The sequence below is a fragment of the Notechis scutatus genome, chromosome 2, assembly GCF_049901735.1.
Source record: "Notechis scutatus isolate UNSWTSFEM ecotype Mainland chromosome 2, rNotScu1.2, whole genome shotgun sequence".
NCBI lineage: Eukaryota > Metazoa > Chordata > Lepidosauria > Squamata > Elapidae > Notechis > Notechis scutatus.
This window is the reverse complement of record NC_142010.1, coordinates 109,752,635-109,773,485: the sequence shown is the minus strand read 5'-3', so window position 1 is coordinate 109,773,485 and position 20,851 is coordinate 109,752,635. Positions and strand designations below refer to the sequence as shown.

Genomic DNA, 20,851 nt, shown 5'->3' with positions numbered 1-20,851 from the left:
AGATCGTGAAAATCGTCGAGGAGGTGGAGTTGCTATATTCTATAAAAAATCCTTACATCTAAAAATATCCAAGTTACCCAGGAGTTTGCCCTTCCTGAAACCATCATCTGTGAACTATCCTCAAATATCACAATTCGATTCTTACTATGTTACAGAGCACCTGATTATGACATCGAACATGTAAACAAGCTAAATACATTACTAACATGGGCTGCATCCTGCCCATACCCTTTTATCCTTCTTGGTGATTTCAATCTACCTCATATTAACTGGACCCTAAATGATTGTACAACTGAAATCATACACACAACCTTCTACAATGCTATTACAAATCTGGGACTGGAACAACTAGTAACCAACAACACTAGACTAAACAACTGCCTCGATCTCATCTTCTGCAACAGTTTGAACCTAATCTACGGAATACAATCTAAAGAACCCTTTTCCAGTAGTGACCACAATATGATCGACTTTTGTCTCAACATACATCCACACAAAAATCACCACAATGATGTAATCCCCTATTGTAACTTCAAAAAGGCAACTATGATCTTATAGACAACGATCTCTCATCCCTTGATTGGCAATCTCTATTCACTGGATGCAATACCGTTGAAGACCATTATAACATATTTTTACTTGAAGTCAAAAGAGTCATCAAACTATATGTACCAACAACAACTCCCAAAACAAAACAAAAAGCAGATTACCCATATCAATAAGGAAACTTCAATCCAAAAAGAGATCACTCTGGCGGAAAAACAAATCTGGTCACGTTGCCAATTTCAAAAACCGATACAAAAATCTATGCCACCAGATAAAGACCGAATGCACCAATTATCACATTAAACAAGAGGAAAACCTTCTAAGCACCAATTCCACCCGCGCTTTTTACAATTTTGTAAACAACAAACTAAAAGACTCAAGGTCCATCCCTCCCTTGATAGGACCTGATGGTAAAGACTGCAACGACGACACCATTAAAGCCAACATCTTTAACACATTCTTCGGCTCAGTATTTGTAAACAGCAATGGATCATGCCCAATATTTCCTAGCCGTACCACAGATAACAACAATGATCTAATACATATCGATTTCACAGAAGACAATGTTGAAAAAGCAATACGCAACCTCAAACCATCTCTATCTATTGGACCGGATGGAATATGTGCCTACTTCTTAAGAAAGCTATCCACTGCCATAGCCAAACCTCTAAGCATAATCTTTGAAAAATCTTTCAGAACCAGCTCCTTGCCTAACCTATGGTCACAAGCCACAGTCATCCCCATCTTCAAAAAGGGAGACCCAAGCCTAGTTGAAAACTACAGGCCAATCTCCTTATGCTGCGTCACCTGTAAAGTCATGGAATCAATTATTAACCAATCCATCATCCTTCACTTAGAGACAAATAACCTACTCTCCAATAAACAATTTGGTTTCAGGAAAAACTATCCTGTAATCTGCAACTCTTACACTGCAAAAACATATGGACGACACAACTCGACCAGGGCAAAACAATAGACGCAATCTACATAGACTTCTGTAAAGCCTTTGATTCAGTGGTACATGACAAACTACTCCTAAAAATAAAATCCTATGGTATCTCTGGACAACTGAATAACTGGATAGAAGCATTCCTGTCAAACAGACAACAAATGGTCAAAATCGGGAGCGTCCTATCAAATCCAGTACCTGTCAATAGTGGTGTTCCCCAAGGCAGTGTTCTAGGACCAACTCTCTTCATACTCTACATAAACGACCTCTGTGATCATATTAAGAGCAATTGCGTTCTCTTCGCTGATGATGTAAAGCTGTTCAATACCACAGACAATACTGCTACCCTACAAAAAGATCTTGACTATGTATCCGAATGGTCAAACAAATGGCAACTTCAAATCTCAACAAATAAATGCTCTGTCTTACATATTGGCAAAAAAATCAGAAAATAAAATACAAGCTGAATAGTCAAGATCTTGTTGATGACCCAAGCTCTGTAAAGGACCTTGGAATACTCACCTCTAATGATCTAAGTGCTAGAGCACACTGCAACTACATAGCCAAAAAGGCATTAAGAGTTGTTAACCTAATCCTACGTAGCTTTTTCTCTGGTAATATCACACTACTAACCAGAGCATACAAAACATTTGCTAGACCAATACTCGAATACAGTTCATCAGTCTGGAACCCACACTACGTATCTGATATTAGCACAATTGAGAAAGTCCAGAAATATTTCACAAGAAGAGTTCTCCACTCCTCTACTCGCTGTAGAATACCTTATGCCACCAGACTTGAAATTCTAGAACTAGAAAACCTTGAATTACGCCGTCTTCGGTCTGACTTAAGCATGGTATACAAAATCATACATTGCAATGTCCTACCTGTCAATGAATACTTCAGCTTCAACCATAACAACACAAGAGCACACAATAGATACAAACTCAAAGTAAACCGCACCAAACTTGATTGCAGGAAATACGACTTCAGCAATAGAGTGGTCAATGTCTCTGGAATACTCTACCCGACTCTGTAGTTTCTTCCCCAAACCCCAAAAACTTTAACCTTAGACTGTCTACTATTGACCTCACCCCTTTCCTAAGAGGTCTGTAGGGGGTGTGCATAAGCGCACCAACGTGCCTACCGTCCCTGTCCTATTGTTTCTCTTATTCTTTTATTTTTCTTATATGTAACCATTTCATGTATTCACAACTATGTATACATTTATACTTATTATCTTGTAAACAATTGGCAAATCAAATAAATAAATAAATAAATAAATAAACTTCTTGGATGAGAAATGAAACACTTTAAAAAAAAAAAAAAAAAAGTCAAGTTACCTTTTGGAAAAGCAGATTTCGGACAGCCATGACCTGGATGATTGAGAATCTCCAAAGACTTTCAGCAAAGGGAGTTTGCTGACCAAATAGGAGATGAGAGAAAGTAGTTGCAGCCATCTCTGGGCAGCCTGTCTTTCTCTGAAATCCCCCTACTAAATTCTTTGCCCCAGATATCCAGACCAGCTTTGCAAAATCTATGCAGGGCTGCTTGAAGGGGGGTGGAAGAGCCTGGAGAGTTTCAAAGGGAAATAGATAGTCTTTCTTGCAGGGAAGAGCAAGAACATCCTTCTTATGTATGGTTTGGCTCATAATATCCTCTTTATCAGCCTGCCACTTTCTGTCCTTGGCAAAACGTTTTGGCACCTAACTAAAGCCTCCTAATGATTATGCATGCAACATGATGTGCCTGCTTGTCTCATTCACAGAATTTGGATTTGCAGGTCAGATAGAAAGGTGTATTTTTAGCATCAAATTCTAAGTCCAAGCCCGAGGCAGGGAAACACGAAATTCTCAAGGATGCTGAAACCCCCCTCTCTTGGAGGCAATTCATCTTGACTTTCACTTTTCCGTTTGCTTTTGTTCTTACACAACTGTGTACGTTACCAAAATCAAACAAAGTCACGAAGCACACCTGCAGGCAGGTTAAAAAGAGGGGGGGAAAGATTTCTGGCAAGTAAGAAGCCTACATGAAGCATTCAACATTCCTGCAGCTGCGCTGTGTGTGTGTGTGTGTGATGCAAATATTACATCTCGTGTTCAATACGCAAGGACAAAGTATATATAGGGGGTGAATGTATATATGCCTCAAGTCTCCTACAAATGATTTTTGTCTTTAGACCTTCAGAGCAAATGACAGTTTGGAAAACTGTCATATAAGGGTTTAAAAAAAATTTTTTTAAAAAGATTTTACCAGATTCAACTTAACCCAATTAGAAGCCTTCATTCCGAAACCTGTAAGTTCCTTTTAGAATCTGGTAACTGCACAAAAATCCATAGAGGATCTGCTTATGGGAGCAAGTTGGCTAAAGATTGCAGTCATATACCTAGGACTGGTTTAGTTCTTGCACATTCAGGTGAATGCTTGAATAGATCTTTGGTCTACCACACTTTTTCCTGCATTTGCCTGAAAGGAAGCTGGGCTTTTTTTTTTTTTTTTAAAGGCTACTTAAATTAAGTGACAGCAGGAGGCTTCCTGAAGTAAATTAAGTTTCTTAGCTTCCTCATTACTGCTTTCTTGGAGTTCCTGACTTCCAGTGACAAATGGGCAATAGATTTCAGAAATGTTGGCTGAGCAACCAGGACCAGCAGCTGCAGGATTACTGGAAGAAAAGTTGTTTACCCTTTGAAAATCTACAAAAAGTGGAAATGAGGAATTAATGATCTGTTATTACAAATCAGATCCAACTAGAAGAGGATATCTGAAAAGAATACACCAGTTCTGAAAAAGGACAACAAGCAGAATCAGAAATAACAGAGCAGAGGCTAGAACATCCAACTATGAAATAAAGTATTTATAAAAGTAGAATCTACCCAGGGCAATGAAATAGAAGCCTTCCCAAAAGTAGTTCCGATCATATTGGCAAACCACAGGGGAGGGGGCATAGAAAATGAACACACTGACCCTGAGACCAGGGTCAAATGCATCATCAGTCTGGTGTCCCCACACCTCAAAAGAGTCCTAAGGCTAATTCCCCCCACCCCCTTGAAGTCTGTTGACTCTTATCTGTTGCCAATTTCACTTGATTGTTAGTAGATCAGATTCTTGTGTATAGCTTGCATGGAATAAACTCACAGAGCTTTTTAGTTCTATCCTGGCTCCTGGTTTCTTGTGCCTGACTGGGTGTGTGTGTGTGTGTGGATGAGTGGGTGGTTTTGGCAGTAGAGGAAACCAGCATAGCTACCGAATAGTTTTCATTCCCAAACCAAGCACTCTCTCCTCTGCCTTCTCTTCAGAAAGAACAAAATCTTGTCACTAAAGAAAAACAAGAAAATTTAAACAGAGAATAACTGGACAACTACAACGGCACAAAAACAACATAATAAGATTGCCTGTATTGAAGTTTGGTCCAAATAAACAGGTAGCATAAATATTAACAGATGCTAATACTGTAATCGCAAATAAAACTACCAGCTCACTGCAAGAAACAAACCAACTACTGCGCAACGTGGGTGCAGCTATAACTGAATATTTTTAATGCAAAATCAACAAACAAACAAAAACAAACAGTGCACTACAAAAAAAGACGATTAGGTTAGAAAATAAGATCAGCACGCTAAGATAACTCGACTCAAAACAATTCATTTAGTGACCATTCAAAGTTACAACAGCACTGAAAATTACTTATGACCATTTTTCACACTTATGACTCTTGCAACATCCCCATAATCATGTGATCAAAATTCAGATGCTTGGCAACTGGTTCATACTTATGACCATTGCTGTGTCCCAAGATCATATGATCATCTTTTGCATTCTTTCGACAACAAAATCAATGGGAAAGCCAGATTCACATAACAACCAGGTTACTAACTTATCAGCTGCAGTGATTCACTTCACAACTGTGGCAAGAAAGGTCAAAAAATGGGGCAAAACTCACTTACCAAATATATCACTTAACAACATAAATTTTGGGCTCAATTGTTGTCATAAGTGGAGGACTACTTGTACAAAGTTGCTGAAAGATCCTGATGTATCAGAGTGTTCATTTTTCTGTGAGCATGGATGTTTTTGGGATAATATCAGGGCTGGGATCCGACAGGGTTAACTACCAGTTCAGTCATTTACAAGGTTTGGTGATTTATGCGTGCCTGTAAATCGTCATCAGCACGCTGCGTGCAGAGAAGCAGCCTTTGAAACAGCCCTCTTTTCCTGCTTTTTTAACTGCAGTTGTACCTCGCACGGCAGCTGAAGTTGAAAAAAATCAGGAAATAAAGGTCAGGTAAGAGCCGGGGTGGGCAAAAACATCAGCAGACATAGAACCGGTTCTATGTCTGCTGCTCTTCAGAGCTACCAGTTCTACAGAGGTAGACAGAACCGGTAGAAACCCACCCCTGGATAAAATCCCACATTAATAGAATAATATGCCTACTAAAACCAATTCCCAAGTTCCATTATGATGCACTATTGGTTGATTTGAAACAGGAAAATTTGGCTTCATTGGTATCTGGATGGAAATGAGGGGCCAAAACAGCTAAGACGGAGGATGCAACATCACAGTCCAAGGCCTGCCCCTTTTGTACCAAAGGAACATGGATTGTAATGTCTTCTCTGTGGTGTTAAGTGGATCACTGCAGTTGTTAAGTTAGTAACACGGTTGAATTGGGCTTCCCCATTGAGTTTGCTTGTCAGACGGGTGCAAAAGTTGATCACATGACCACGGGAAACTGCAGCTGTCCTAAATACTGCCAAGCTTCTGAATTTTGGTCACATGATCACAGGAAATGCTACACTGGTCGTAAGTGTGAAAAATGATGCTATCACTTCTTTAAACTGCTGTTGTAAATTTGAATGGCCACTAAACAAATGGCTATATTTCAAGGACTACCTGTATTAAATTTATAGGCCCCCCCATCTCTCTGATAAGGTGACTCTGGGCAGCTGATAAGATGATAACCACATTGTAGGATGTGATATGAATATTGTCTTTTAGTTATATGTAGCAACTTTTTAAAAAATCAAATCCTAGGTTCCCTGGAGTCTTTTAGTCTCATTCAAGCAAAAATCCTACCCCTGGCCAGTTGTGAAAACATTTGATGTTAATGTGTTTGAACTGCACGAAGGATGTGGTGAAAACCCACAGGATTACTTCTCCAAAGCACATTCACTTTCTGGAAATGCTGATTCCTTGCCTTTTAGGGATCTGCTTAAAGTAAGGTTTAACTTTTATTATTATTATTGTTGTTATTGTTGTTGTTGTTATAGTTATTGTGGCTTAAGAAGATTTGCCCAAACAGAACATTTCAAGGAAAAATAATTTTCAGTGCATTGCTTAAATACATCTGTAGCACTAAACACCTGTTCAGCAATGACAGTACTGACTGAAAGTTGATCTGGAAGCAGCTTTGCAATTAGGGAATTCATACTGAGTGATTGATGTATCAGTCAGCTCTGCATATCAACAAGGAAAAACTATAATTAGAACCTGCTTTTAGTTTTCAATAATAACAATGGCTAAGCAATGCTCACTCAAAAAAGTCTAACAATGAATGACTGGGAACATTCAGGTTCTCTCAAGCTTATCATAGCCATAGCACAGAGTTAATAAACATTTGAATTTTAGATTTAGAATATTTTTATGGCTACTGTTCAATTTATTTTTTGATTATGAATATGTGTTTTTAAAACTTTTTTAGTATGTTTATATTTACTTTTCAGTCCAAAGGGTTTTGAAAGACAGGTTAAAAAAGAATTTAAAGACAGCACCAGCATCTAACATTTCTGAAACTTACTGATACAAAGCAGCAACAACAGTAAATTAAACAATGTGAAAAAAATAGTAATACAATCCATGCTAAAATACTTGACCAAAAAGAGATGTTGAAATACAAAATTCTTTAACAGCCCTAAAAATGAAAGGAGAGGAAAATTGGCAAGCATATCAGGGTGAAGGCAATCCAAGACTGCTATTTGAAATCCCATGGAAGAAAATTTAGGGCATCTGGAGTCAAGTGCTATTTGCCAATATCAGTGTTCTAGAAGCAAGATCATAGGCTGTTTGTTTTAAGAAATCATGTAGAGGCCAGAGCAAATATATTAAAATAATAACACCTGCTGGTGCTCATCAATAATTAAATGTGACACTCTGGGTATCAGCAAAGTTTTGGAAGTTTTTATCTTCAAGCTCAGACTTACATAGAGTACACAACAACAAGAACAGCCTCATCAAGTTATTACTACTAAGTATCCTAAGTTCAAAGCACAATGAACATACCGATGAAACTTATGAAACATTTTAGGTCATGGCTCCTACTTGTAAATCAAAGAGCAAAAGTTGAAAATTATTATTTTGGCAGCTTGTTTTGGAAGCTGAGTATCTCAAATGTAAACATAATAATAATTTTATAGCATTTAGAGGCATTGGCCCAATGAACAATGTACGCCCAAAATCATTATTTTGTTCATCATCTGTCCCAATGATCAAGGGCGTACTTTGGCCTTACAGCCAACAGTTATCCATTCTTATGTTGAACTTGCATTTATTAATCCTCCCTTAACTCATCATCAACTACAAAGATTTGTTTAGGGAATTCTTTGCTAGAAATGGATCAGGCTGAAATGGATGAAGAAACTTGCAGGATGGCTGTTATGGGGAAAAGCCGCAACCTGCCACCATCACTTTTAGAGTCTTCCCTTCCAATATAGGAATAGAGCTTTTACAAAATAGTTTTTTAATGTAGCAATTCCTAGGACAGTCCAGAAAAAGATCAGTGTGGGTTTGATTGAAAGCCATGCTCCCTTTTTTACTTTCCCACCTGGGTGGTGAGTTACGGCACTCAGGCAAGTTCCTCCAAACCAGGTTGAAATGCCAGGCAAAAAATTGATCAAAACAGCCACCTTAAAGGCTCTGCATTGTTCTAAATTTTAAATGCTAACACGACAGATGTGAAACTGGCAGAATACAACTGAATCTAAGAGTATTGTTTTGTTCTGTTTTATTTTATTTAGGAAATTTATACGCTGCTCACATCTTTTACACTTTTTAATATGCACTGGAGCATGTGATGGGAATTTCATCTATCTGTGCAAGAATGATTTATTTAAGTGATATTCAGGCCTCGTGAAAGTATCTTTGGGGACTGAGTCTGTACACATGTAGAGTAGCTCTATCAGATAATTGTATCTATAAACTGACTGGAAGGTGAAGGGATGAGTTAAAGGCAACCCTCTGCTTCCCCTTCTGATAGACAGCTTTCCTTAATGAACTTCGCTGAAGCTGGTATCTTGTAAGACCTTCAGTCATTTCAAGGAGTTGCTTCTAATGCATCTCCTAGATATCTGTACATGGAAGGTTGCCCCTTATTTGATAATCACTGGATGAGTTGAATTCCAGTTTTCTGTCCCACCACAAACAAGGGTGTTCCCTGACCTTTAGAGTGCTATGATTTTCTTGAGGGTTCTCAGACAGTCCAACTAATTCCACCCAAAGCACAATGAAGCCACTAGAACTATGCAAGGCATTCAGCAGAGTAAACATGGTATGATGCAATCTATGACATATCTACTGGGCACAGAGCAAACAGAAGAGATAAATGAACTCTGATTTCCAAGAATTTTCATTCTGAAATATTTGTTGCTTCTGAGGTCAAGAGAGAGGCAGGAAAGACTTGGAATGTAGATAGGAGATCTGATGAAACATAGTGCAGCTGGCTCAAAATATATTTCACCAACCCAAAGTCACAGTTCAATCTTCCTTCCTTTTTCTCTTCCCCTTTAATTTCCTTGTTTTTTTTAAATTATTTATTCGGCAGATTTTAAATTTGAGTTATATATTCTCTTTATATTAAAATAAGACAGATTTTTTAATATAATGAACTGTAAACATATTTCTGAACATCTTCTTCATGGGTGGCAATTTTTAAGGTCGTTGATACCAAATGCTGTGCACAACTGAATAATGTTTAGTAAACATTATTTCTCCAAAAATAGCAGTAGCAATAAACAAGTATATCAAATGTTTTAATAATATGCTTTTTGAAGATATAGATTTATTATAGCTCGCAGCCAGAAACAAAATAGCCCAAAATGTTGATTGTATATTACAAATGTTTTCCTAACAAATTTATTTAGTTCTTTTGCCAAGGTATCTAAGGCTGAGGAATCTTGCTAGTCTGAAAATATATTTCTTCACTGTCACCTTTATAGTCCAAGAAACTAGAAAGCATCCCTTCTTTGACACACCTAAATTTCTTTTATGAGCTAAGCTGCTTCTTGTCTGACTACTCCCCTGGCTGTGACTCTTCCTCCTGCCTCCCAAGGTCATTCCCACATACCATTTCAGTTTCTCATCTCTGACTGTGAGAGCACCACACAACATGGGCCACAAAGCTGATGATAAAAGCTGTGTTGGCATGTTGGAAGATTCAAGCCTCTTTCCGATGTCATATCAGTTATTTGAGAACTACTTAAACATGATTATTTTTTGTGTGGTGGAGAGCATGTCTAAATGATCCAATTACTACATAATTGGCATTCTCTTTCTGTAGAAATGCTAATTTCATGGGGAAAACATGAAAAATCAGTTCCCTCATACATAGTTGAGTGATTTAAATACAATTCCTTCCATGGAATAACTGCTTGGAGACCGATGGCTGAGACAACATCAAAAAGTTGCTTGAATGAGATACTCTTGAATTTTGGAACCCTACTGAAATTCCCCAGGGCTCTATTGAAAACAAATATGAGTCAGTTGCCAAGCATCTGAATTTTGATCTGGGAATGCTACATCGGTTGTGTGAAAAACAACCATAAGTCACTTTTTTCAATGCCATTGTAACTTCAAATGGTCACTAAATGGACTGTTATAAGTTGAACACTACCTGTATTTAATATCTTGAGATTGTAGAAGTGACAACACTAATGTTTGAATGACTCAGCTAAGTGACTCCTAAACCATGTAATAAATTGACCTAATAGATCAATTTCAGATTTTGCTTCCCTACAAAGATTCTCCCCTATAATCTCATTTATACAACAAACAACTGGTGAAAAGACTTTGCACTTTCTTACTGCTCAACTGGATGATGAGCAATGACTGACTTATGGCATTCTTACTGTGTTTATTGTTTCATCAAAGGTGTGCTAGCAAAGTAGGTAATTCATGATTTCCTGGCTAGACCCAGAGATGGATATTTTTCTTTAACCTGGGAAAGCAAGACTCTCTTAGAATGGCTGGTTTTCAGTTATTCTGCATGTTGTATAAAATTGAGGTTACTACTCAGGAAAAAGAAGAAAGGGGGAAAGGAAGAAGAGAAGGACAGGTTGCCTATTAATGTGCAATTGGAAGTCCAGATCCATTTTCTTGAACAATTTCTTGGTAGTATATTCTGAACACGTGCGGAAATCAACATTTCAGGCAAACCCAGATTTTAATGGCTTAATTGAGTTGACGGGTGTCACTTGTTTAAGAATGCCTGCTGTTACGAAATCTCATTACTGCAGCATTTAAAATTACCAAAGAAATGTGGTCCCATCCATGCAAATTTCATGGTATTAAGGATTCCCAAAATCAAGTTTTTAATACTGATAGGAGGGAAGTTCAAAAGTAATTTTAGAATTTATTGCTTCATAGAAAGAGTAGTTGAAGCTTGAAACCAACTTCCAGCGGAGGTAGTGGGTTAAATCATCAGTAACTGAGTTTAAACATGTTTAGGATAAACACATGTCCCTTGTCTGACATGAAATTTAAAAATAAAATAAACATAAATAAAATATAGAAATAATAATTAAAATTAATTAATGACAACCCCCCCCCCAGGGCAGACTCAATGGGCCATTAGGTCTTTTTCTGCCATCGGTTTTCTACATTTCTATTTCTAATATAGTTTACTTTGGCTGATTGTATTGACTTGATTCAATTCCATATGTGTGACTGCAGCCTAAATGTTTATTTTATTTATTTTATTTATTTATTTATTTATTTGATTTGCCAATTGTTTACAAGATAATAAGTATAAATGTATACATAGTTGTGAATACATGAAATGGGTACATATAAGAAAAATAAAAGAATAAGAGAAACAATAGGACAGGGACGGTAGGCACGTTGGTGCGCTTATGCACGCCCCCTACAGACCTCTTAGGAAAGGGGTGAGGTCAATAGTAGACAGTCTAAGGTTAAAGTTTTTGGGGTTTGGGGAAGAAACTACAGAGTCGGGTATGTATGTATGTATGTATGTATGTATGTATGTATGTATGTATGTATGGTATTCAGCTTTGTTTGGGCATTTTCCCTCATCATTATAGTTGTGCTTTTAAAGTTGTAGCAACGTTTCGGCAGAATCTCATCTGTCTTCATCAGGCTTCTGTATTGTGTTCGTCTGTGAGTCAGATTTTCACAGCCGTTATGACTCACAGACGAACACAGTACAGAAGCCTGATGATGGCAGATGAGATTCTGCTGAAACATTGCTACAACTTTAAAAGCACAACTATAATGACGTGGGAAAATACCCGAACAAAGCTGAATACCATACATATAAATACCCGCGAAAACTTAAGAAAATAGATAGATAGATAGATAGATAGATAGATAGATAGATAGATAGATAGATAGTTTTGGCTTCATTGGTTTAATAAGAGATATCCTTTTTAAACCTTACCCACATGCAAAGGTTCACAGCTATCAGTTGCATTTCAGAATGGACCCAATGGTATGCCAAGCATTGTAATTCTAGATTTGGGGGGAGAAAAATACAAAGGTATTCTCCCCCCGGGGGGCGTTCTCTGTAGATGGGCTGAAAAGAGAATCTGGTTTTAAAAAGCTAAGAATTCCACAGCTGAAGGCAGTCAAGGAGACTCTGGAAGTTCAGCCTGACTACTGTCAGAAGTATTTATCGCTACAGAATCCTTGTGACAAAAAGAAAAGGGGTGTGTTTGATCTGCTGGAGAAAGGTTGGCATTATTTTCCTTCCTAATCGGTAAGAGCTCACATTTGAATTCTGAGTCAGGTTTTGTTTTGTTTTTGCTCATACTCTATTCCTGAACATAATCCTTGGTTTCTTCTGATATTTTAAAGCATAGGCCATTCAATTTCCATGACTTTCTTCACCAATACAGTCATTTTAATTTAAAAATAATAAGAGAAATGTAATTTATTTTTTTAAATGGTCTGACAGCACATACAAATGCATTGATGGCAACCTTTTGTCTATCCTTGCTTGAACTGGGAGAGGCAAAACATAAACTGAAAAAAGTCTTGATAATTACCGTTTGAAATCAGACATTGTATGTGTGTGTTTAATGGTGTTAGGAATTTCTGGCTGTCTGATTCAAAGAATGGTGTGTAATTCCATTTGTCTTAAACATACATTTCATTCTGCCCTGGAGTAAACACTCAATTTTAATTGAACATTCTGCTGATCACCGGCTGCCATCAGTTTGGCAGTTCAAGTCCCACTGGCTCAAGGTTGGACTCAGACTTCCATTTTTTCGAGGTGGGTAAACCTCAAAACTCCAAAAACTTAAACCTTAGACTGTCTACTAATTGACCTCACCCCTTTCCTAAGAAGTCTGTAGGGGGCGTGCATAAGTGCATCAACGTGCCTACCGCCCCTGTCCTATTGTTTCTTTTTATTTTTCTTATATGTATCCATTTCATGTATTCATAACTATGTTTATACTTATACCTGTTATCTTATAATTGCTTGACAAAATAAATAAATAAAAAAAAATAAAATGAGGACCCAGATTGCTGGGGGCAATATGCTGACTCTGTAAACTGCTTAGAGATGGCTGTAAAGCATTATGAAGCACTATATAAGTCTAATTGCTATTGCTCTGATATCTAGAATCAATATTTTCTATTGTTCAAGACTCACATATCTTTATTGCTTGACTACTTACTTTCTGATGTATCACATATACCAAATATATGTATCATTTGTTTCTGTACCTTATAAAAATAATCATTCGCTTTCTGAATGACTTGGTAATTCATATTTTTGGGTGGACAAAGAAGCCCCTTTGCAAAGGTAAAAGTGTGTCTCTCCAATTCCACAAAACTTGCGGTGCCTGAGTTTTGAGGCAAAGTTGTTCCTAAGTGAAACATCTGTTAAGTGAGTTTTGCCCCATTTTATGACTTTTTTTACCACAGTTGCTAAGCGAGTCATTGCAGTTGTTAAATTACTAAATATGGTTGTTAAGTGAATCCGGCTTCCCCATTGACTTTGCCTGTCAGAAAGTTACAAAAGATGATTACATGACCCCGGGACACTGCAACGGTAATAAATATGAGTCAGCTCTCAAGCGTATGAATTTTGATCATGTGACCATGGGCATGCTACAATGGTCATAAATGTGAAAAATGGCCATAAGTTGCTTTTTTCAGTGCTGTTGTAACTTCAAATGGTCACTAAATGAACTGCTGTAAGTCAAAGACTACCGGTATCATCCTCAGTAGGGTAAAGCTATTACATCCCTTCATTTTTATATCAGGCTGGAGATGACTAAAACAGAATCCAAATGAGCAAACTATCAACAGTATTGAATGAAAGAATCCTTCCTTCTAATTCTTAGTACCTGTGTTTCCCCAAACATAAGATCGGGTCTTAGACACATTTTTTGGTTAGATCTTATTTTCGGGGAAATATGGTATTACATGCATCTGTCTGGCTGACGATCTTAACTGGGGCTTATTTTTGAGGTAGAGCTTATATTACAAGCACCCTGAAAAATCACACTAGGGCTTATTTTCCAGTTGGGTCTTATTTTCAGGGCAACACTGTAGTATGGAAAAGATGCAGCTGAGCTGAAATCTTGCAGCCATGTACCCCATTTGTGCTACCTCTTGTAATCCAATATGAAGCACTAGCCACCCTAGTTAGCAGTGATCCTTCCATGCAGGAGACAGTGTACCTGTACATATATATATAGCAAGCTTATTCTATCAAGGTAAACCAGTTTTTTCAGGAAAAGTCAAACAATATCACACCCTCATTATATTTTCCCTGTCTCCCTTCCAGTTACTGCTTTCCGTACGTGCCACTTTAAAGATGGCACTGCCTACCATGTGCTGAGTCATTGTGGAAGCAGCGTTGCCTCTGGGAGAGCATCCAGAGCCTTGGCAGATTCCTTTCTACATCAGCCTAGCTGACTAATTCTTTGTTCTGTCTAACCCAGTATGAATCAATACTGGAAGGGGAATCCCAATGTGCTCATCTAATATCTCTGAAAATAGGCCAAAACTGACATGCTTTGCCACCTAAGTAGATCACTGAGGTGAATCACAGCTTTCAAAAGCTGTAAACGAATCAGTATCAGTGAAGGAATAAAAATATAAGTGAGTTTGGAGAAAGATGAAGTGGGATGATTCAGTGGGCAGAGATCACCTGATTTCTTTTTATTTATAACCTGGGAGGATTTTTTTGAGCTAGGGATTGCTCTAAGAAAGATTAAGCTATTTTATAATTCCACTAAGTATGAATTGAATTTCCTGGGCTGTAGAAAGACTGCGGACGAGTCATGTGTGTGGTAGTGAAAATTGCCAGCCTGGTAAGACATCGTGACCATCCATCAGTGGAAGATTTGCAGAATTACACTGTTTTCTTGATGGATTGTGTATTAAATACCTCTGTTAACATCAAGCTGAAATAAGTAAATCTGAAATAAATACATTCTGAAAGCTATTACCATAAAGTAATAGCTTTTAAAATGGTAACTGGTTTCTGCTGAAGCAAATAAAGACTCTTGCAATACTTTAAAATAAAAGTTTTATTGCATCATTTGTGGATCATTGTCCACTTTATCTGCTGAAAAAGGACTCAGATCCACAAAGGTTTATACAATTACCAACTACTATTAAAGGTGCTACAAGATTCTTTACAAGATCCATATAGCATGACTTTATACATCCTAGCACTGTATTATTGACAAATCTGGTAATTCTAAAAGTCGCAACTGAAAAATTTTCATCTTCTTTATGCTGGCTTTCCATTCTAACATGATTATTAATGCTAATACAATGCAGCAGTGAGCTCCCAATGCCTGGTCCATGGCCCTTACTGGGCCACAGAAGCAGCGAGTATGCACATGCACAAAGCTCCATTTGTGTGAGCGATGGGTGCATGTGCCCGCTGCTGGCACAAATGGACCTGTGTGTGTTCACCCGCTGCTCATGCGGAACCATCCCCTCTTCCTCCCCTGCCAGTCCACAAAGCTGAAAAAATTGGGGGCCGCTGTAGGACAGTACAGACAATTGCCTAGCTCTCTAAAAGGCCAAACCAGACTTCTTAAATACCTACAGAGTGATGCCTATGAGCCTATTGCAAGTAGAGTGAAGGGGTGATGAGAATCAGGGTGAAATTGTGCAGGAATCCCAAGCCTACCCTGCCACATTACACTCCCATTATTGAGTTTGGAAAGTGCATCCAGCCCACCTCCTTGTATGCAGCGGTCACATGAGTGTAGATGAGGCTCCTCATCTTGGCCCAGGCTCTCTGAACCTCTGGAACACTGAACTCCTTGGTGTATTGTTCTGCAAGCACTTCCAGTATGACACCAGTCAGAATCTGGAAGAAGAACAAAGACGAAAAGTTAAGGGAACAGAATTTCTCAGTCTCCTTCATAGTTTCAAAACAAAGCATGACCATTAACAGCCCCATTTTGAAACTGCTATCTTGGCTGTGTGCTGCCATAATGGAAGATTATTCTTAGTTTCTGTACAATACTCACTAGATGAAGATGATTAATAATAACATAAAATCAGGCTTCCTTAATATTGTGCTTCCCTGGGATTATAGACTATAGCTCTTTCATTCCTTGGCAGGCTGTTTTGGGCTAAATAATTTTACGCCTTGGGTATAAGGGTCTTAATTTCCTGATCTTTCCTAATCATCTTAGATGAGTAGGTTATTTCAATTCAGAGGCATGAAACTAGATGTTTTCCTTTACTTTAGAGCCATTTTATGCTTCACAATTGCTTGTCCTTGATGCTCTGAGCATGTATAGTAAGACTATGCACCCTTTGAAAATGATACAGAAGAAACATTTCAGACATTCAACCTCGAGCACAACAGATTTCTGCTATTCAATAAGGCAGACTGAAAAATTCAGGTTAATATGATAAAAAGTTGTGACTGTTTTATGAGTTACTCATTTTAATGATTCAGTGCTTATAACGTGAAAAATAAGCCTTTAGTTATATTAAAGTTGGGCTTGTTTACTATTTTCCTCATCATCTGACATGTCCTATGTGGCCATTTCAGCAGCCTGTGGGACTCTGAATTTCAGCCCCAAGGCTGCACCACAGCTTGCACTGAGGGAATTGTAAAGCAGACTATTTGGTTGGTAACACAATATACAGACTTTTAGCTGTACAATTTGGGAAGAACACCCTTTGAATGGTGTGGGAGTAGGAACAGATTTCCAGAGCAAAAATTGCAGACTACAGGAACCAGGAGCTACTCAGGTGACCCTGAGGACACAGATAAACCTCCAAGTGCTTCAACGGCCCTCTAAAAGAATGCAGATTACCAGCTGTCTGCAAGGAATATACTTCCATTCCCCACTATCCTGTCAGAGCTGAAGAAGCTTCTTGGATGAGAAGCGAAACATCTTCAAAAGAAAAAACAAGAAAGCCCAGTTGCCTCCTGAAAAACACCTTTGGGACAACCATGACCTGGATAACTAGGAATCTCTACAGACTTGTAACACAACATAATTCCAAAATCAAATCAATAGAACAAAATCAACAATAAAATTAGATGACCAAATACTTAATAAAAGCAAGGAGATTAGAAAAGTGTTTTCTTGATGTTAGAAAAACATTGGTCTATGTGCCAAGAGAATTCTGCAAGCAGGAGCCCCAAAAACTATCCTCAATACCTAACGTTATTAAGAAAACAGCTCCTTTAGTCTTTATGAGTCATGGGACAGGTAATCTAGAAGCAGATTTTTTTTTTTCAGTAGCTACCTTACGATTAAATATTTGTATTTAAATTGGACAGAGGCTATTTCCCACACAAGTGAGATGTGTTTCAATTACTAGTTCTAATTAGTACTTTAGCAGCTACATTTTGTGCTAATCCCTTGAACTGAAAAATGATTCGGCATGTGCTTCAGACTTCATGTGAGTGTAGTATTTTATTTTATTTTGCTATCTATGAAAACAGCTCCCCACCACCCCACCCCCCGCTTCTTCACAAGCTTAAAAAATACATTTTTCTTTAACGAATCAAAAGGAATCTGACTCTTAAGCAATGGGCTAGTACAGAAGCCTGAAAAAAAGACTGGTGTGTTTGAATAAACTGCAGAGAAGTGCTGCATTCACACCATGTCTAAAGCACTCCTGAATCGCTGTTAAAATATGCACAACCTCCCACCTGCTACTTCTGGTCTGTCTTCAGAGATAGTTCACTTGAGGCTCACTATAGCGATCCTGGTTGAAGATTCCTATTGCATGAATAATTCTAACCAAAGGAGAGACAGGATAGAGAGGCTGCAACTAGCCCCCAACCCCCAGTTTGCTATAGATTAGAAGTAATAGAACCTCAGCATAAAAGAGATGAAAAATCAAATAATTGAGAGCATTCATAATATATAACTTATACTGGTGTCTTCATGTTTGTGTCTGAAAGTCAAATTGGAAGTTTCAAACATCACAAGGCATATTTCAAAAGGCATCAATCTTGTCAGAATAGTGGGCAGATCGGATATTTTAAAACTACGTGGCAAATATTCATTATTGAGTCAAGCTATTCTCCAAAGCACCTGAGGGCAGGACAAGAAGCAATGGGTGGAAACTAATCAAGGAGAGAAGCAACTTAGAACTAAGGAGAAATTTCCTGACAGTTAGAACAATTAATCAGTGGAACAACTTGCCTCTAAAAGTTGTGAATGTTCCAACACTGGTTTTTAAGAAGTGGTTGGATAACCATTTGTCTGAAGTGGTCCTTTCCAACTCTGTTATTCTATTCTATTCAACTGCAAAAGGCTGAGAACTGTTTCATCTTTAAATCAGCGGGGCAGACCAGAACAGGGTACTTTATATCTGATTGTTAGCTGATATTCTGAAATGTGTTCTGCCAGTCTTCCTGTCTGTTCTACACTGTGACTGCTATCATCTTTAGTGTCTCAGCTGGGAAACTGTTGATATTTTAGAATAAATCAAGCCAAATTCAAAAATGCTAGGGAATTCCTGGAAAGTTGGCATTCTGACAAATCAGCCACCTGCAGACACATAGAGATAAACCCAGGGGTGGGATTCAAAAATCCCAACAACTGGTTCTCTGCCCGATTGCTGGGTGGGCATTGCCATAGTAGGTGTGGCCTACCAGAACTTTCAGGATGACTGTTTTTGCCTTCCTAGAGTCTGGAGGCTTCCCTTGGGCCTCTGGGAGGCAAAAACAGCTTCCGGCGGGCTCCAGAGGCCCTTAGGAAGCCAGAAATAGGCCCGTTTCTGGACTTCCAAAACTTCCAGGAGGGGCGTTTTTTGCCCTCCCAGAGCCTCTGTGCAGACCGTGCACTTACCTATATCCAAAACAGGATGGGTGGAAACTCCTGGGAGGGGTAGGGCAGGGTGGGCGGGGTCAGCCAGTTGGTTCAATTACCGGTTCAGCAAACCAGATGTAAATTTAACATCCGGTTCGCACGAACTGGCCCAAACTGGCAGAATAGGTTGGATAAACGCTATTTACATACCACTTTTAAAAAGATACAACCAAAAGTCAAGGGAAGAAAGAAACAGCCCCAGGGCACCCAATATCTAGGATTAGTAAGAAGCAACACCAGATAAACATGGAAGAAACAATACTAAAATCAAGGCACCGTTAAAGAAGAAACCATACTACAACCAAGCTGCTATATAGCTTATGATGTTACTTAGCATAATCATAGAATGTCTGCAGGAAAACAACCAAGCTCAGTGTAAGCAGGTATTCTTATGGGCCCAAAGCACCATTAGGACACTGCATTTACAAGGGTTTGTTCCCGACATTTAATGTTTTTGATCATTAGGTACATATTATGCATTTCTCTATGACAAATCAATATCAAACCTTTTTGATATTGAACTTTCTAAAAAAGTATGTGAATCATAATGATTGTAGAAACCATTAACAAAGTATTACTTGTTCTATAATATAGTTACAATTTTTAGAATTCTTAGTGGAATTGGAGAATCATTTCAGTCAAGTCAATTTCTTGGTGTGGTTTTTCTGATTCAAGGGGAAGTGCTTTGTGCAGCGGTTTTTAATGTCTCGCGAGATTGCAGGACAACATTTTTATTTGAATCCCCTCTCTTATCAACAGATCCTATTGTAGGGTAACATATTCCCCATTGTGATTCTCCATCAGGTGTACAGGCAAATTCAAAACACTGAAATAATTCTTGCGATACTATTAACAATTTAGTTTATTTCAGTTCTTCATAATTATTGAAGGGCATAGTGTTTAAGGATGAAACTGTATAACCTATCATGCATCCAAATTTGTGGGCAATTCATTTGGTGCTCTTTGCTCTGTAGGGCACCTTCCCTCTGTTTTGGGCACACTTTGAACTAAATTCATAGGTATTTATAAGAACTAGTAGTGGGTGACATAAAAATTTGTCTATACTGAAGGACAATTGTGATATCATCCATTGGTCATCAACTAGAATCAGTCATCAACTAGAACCAATGACAGTTCTTGAGTTCAAAATCAATAGAAACAGATCTGCAGTAAGGTGAAGTTACTCTAAGTGCTCTATTTACAATGAAGTCAATAGCATGAGATGAGCAAATAAGAGTTCATTGGCTTGAGATTCTTTAGCAGAAAGAATATGGTTCCCTAGAACTATATTGATGCTCACATTTTCGGTTCTGCATTTGGTGAACCTGTTGTTAAATCATGTGAAGCCCACCTCTACTCTGAAGGACAGGAAGACATTCTAGTCTTCTCCATCTAAAAATGACAATCTGAGTAATCTTTCAAAAAGCCCTTAACCCATGATTTAAAAAAAAATGTTTTGGAAAAATAGCAATTAATTCAAGTCTGAGTTTATTGCCTCCCTGTAGAGTGAATGATGGAAAAAATGTATATGTGTTTGCTGGTCTATGCCCTTGCCTTATACATACTCTTAGGATATTGCAAACAAACTCCACTCAATCCTCATGCTAAAACAAATGGGAATGATTGTAAACAGAAGACTTTAATATACACATTTAATAGTTTGTGAATCTTACAAATAAACTGAATATTGATGATCGCACAACAAAATAATATATAGATTTTGTTATTAGAATTAGATCAGGGGTGTCAATCTGGAGGGCCGTGGGCTGGATGCATCACGCACAGGCCACGCCCACCCCAGCTCTGCAA

General features: G+C 38.1%; 1 protein-coding gene across 3 annotated transcripts in view; it reads right to left on the bottom strand.

Moving 5' to 3' along the window:
- The window catches only part of CYGB (cytoglobin), an 84,378-nt gene that overhangs the window by 13,538 nt on the left and 49,989 nt on the right, over positions 1 to 20,851 (bottom strand). For 2 of the 3 annotated variants that reach the window (XM_026667522.2, XM_087955727.1), the window contains one exon: positions 15,931 to 16,062. In XM_026667522.2, the coding sequence (XP_026523307.1) occupies positions 15,931 to 16,062 (132 nt within the window). Of the gene's footprint in view, positions 1 to 15,247; positions 16,063 to 20,851 lie in introns of those variants that run through there. The other variant, XM_087955728.1, reaches the window with a different exon arrangement.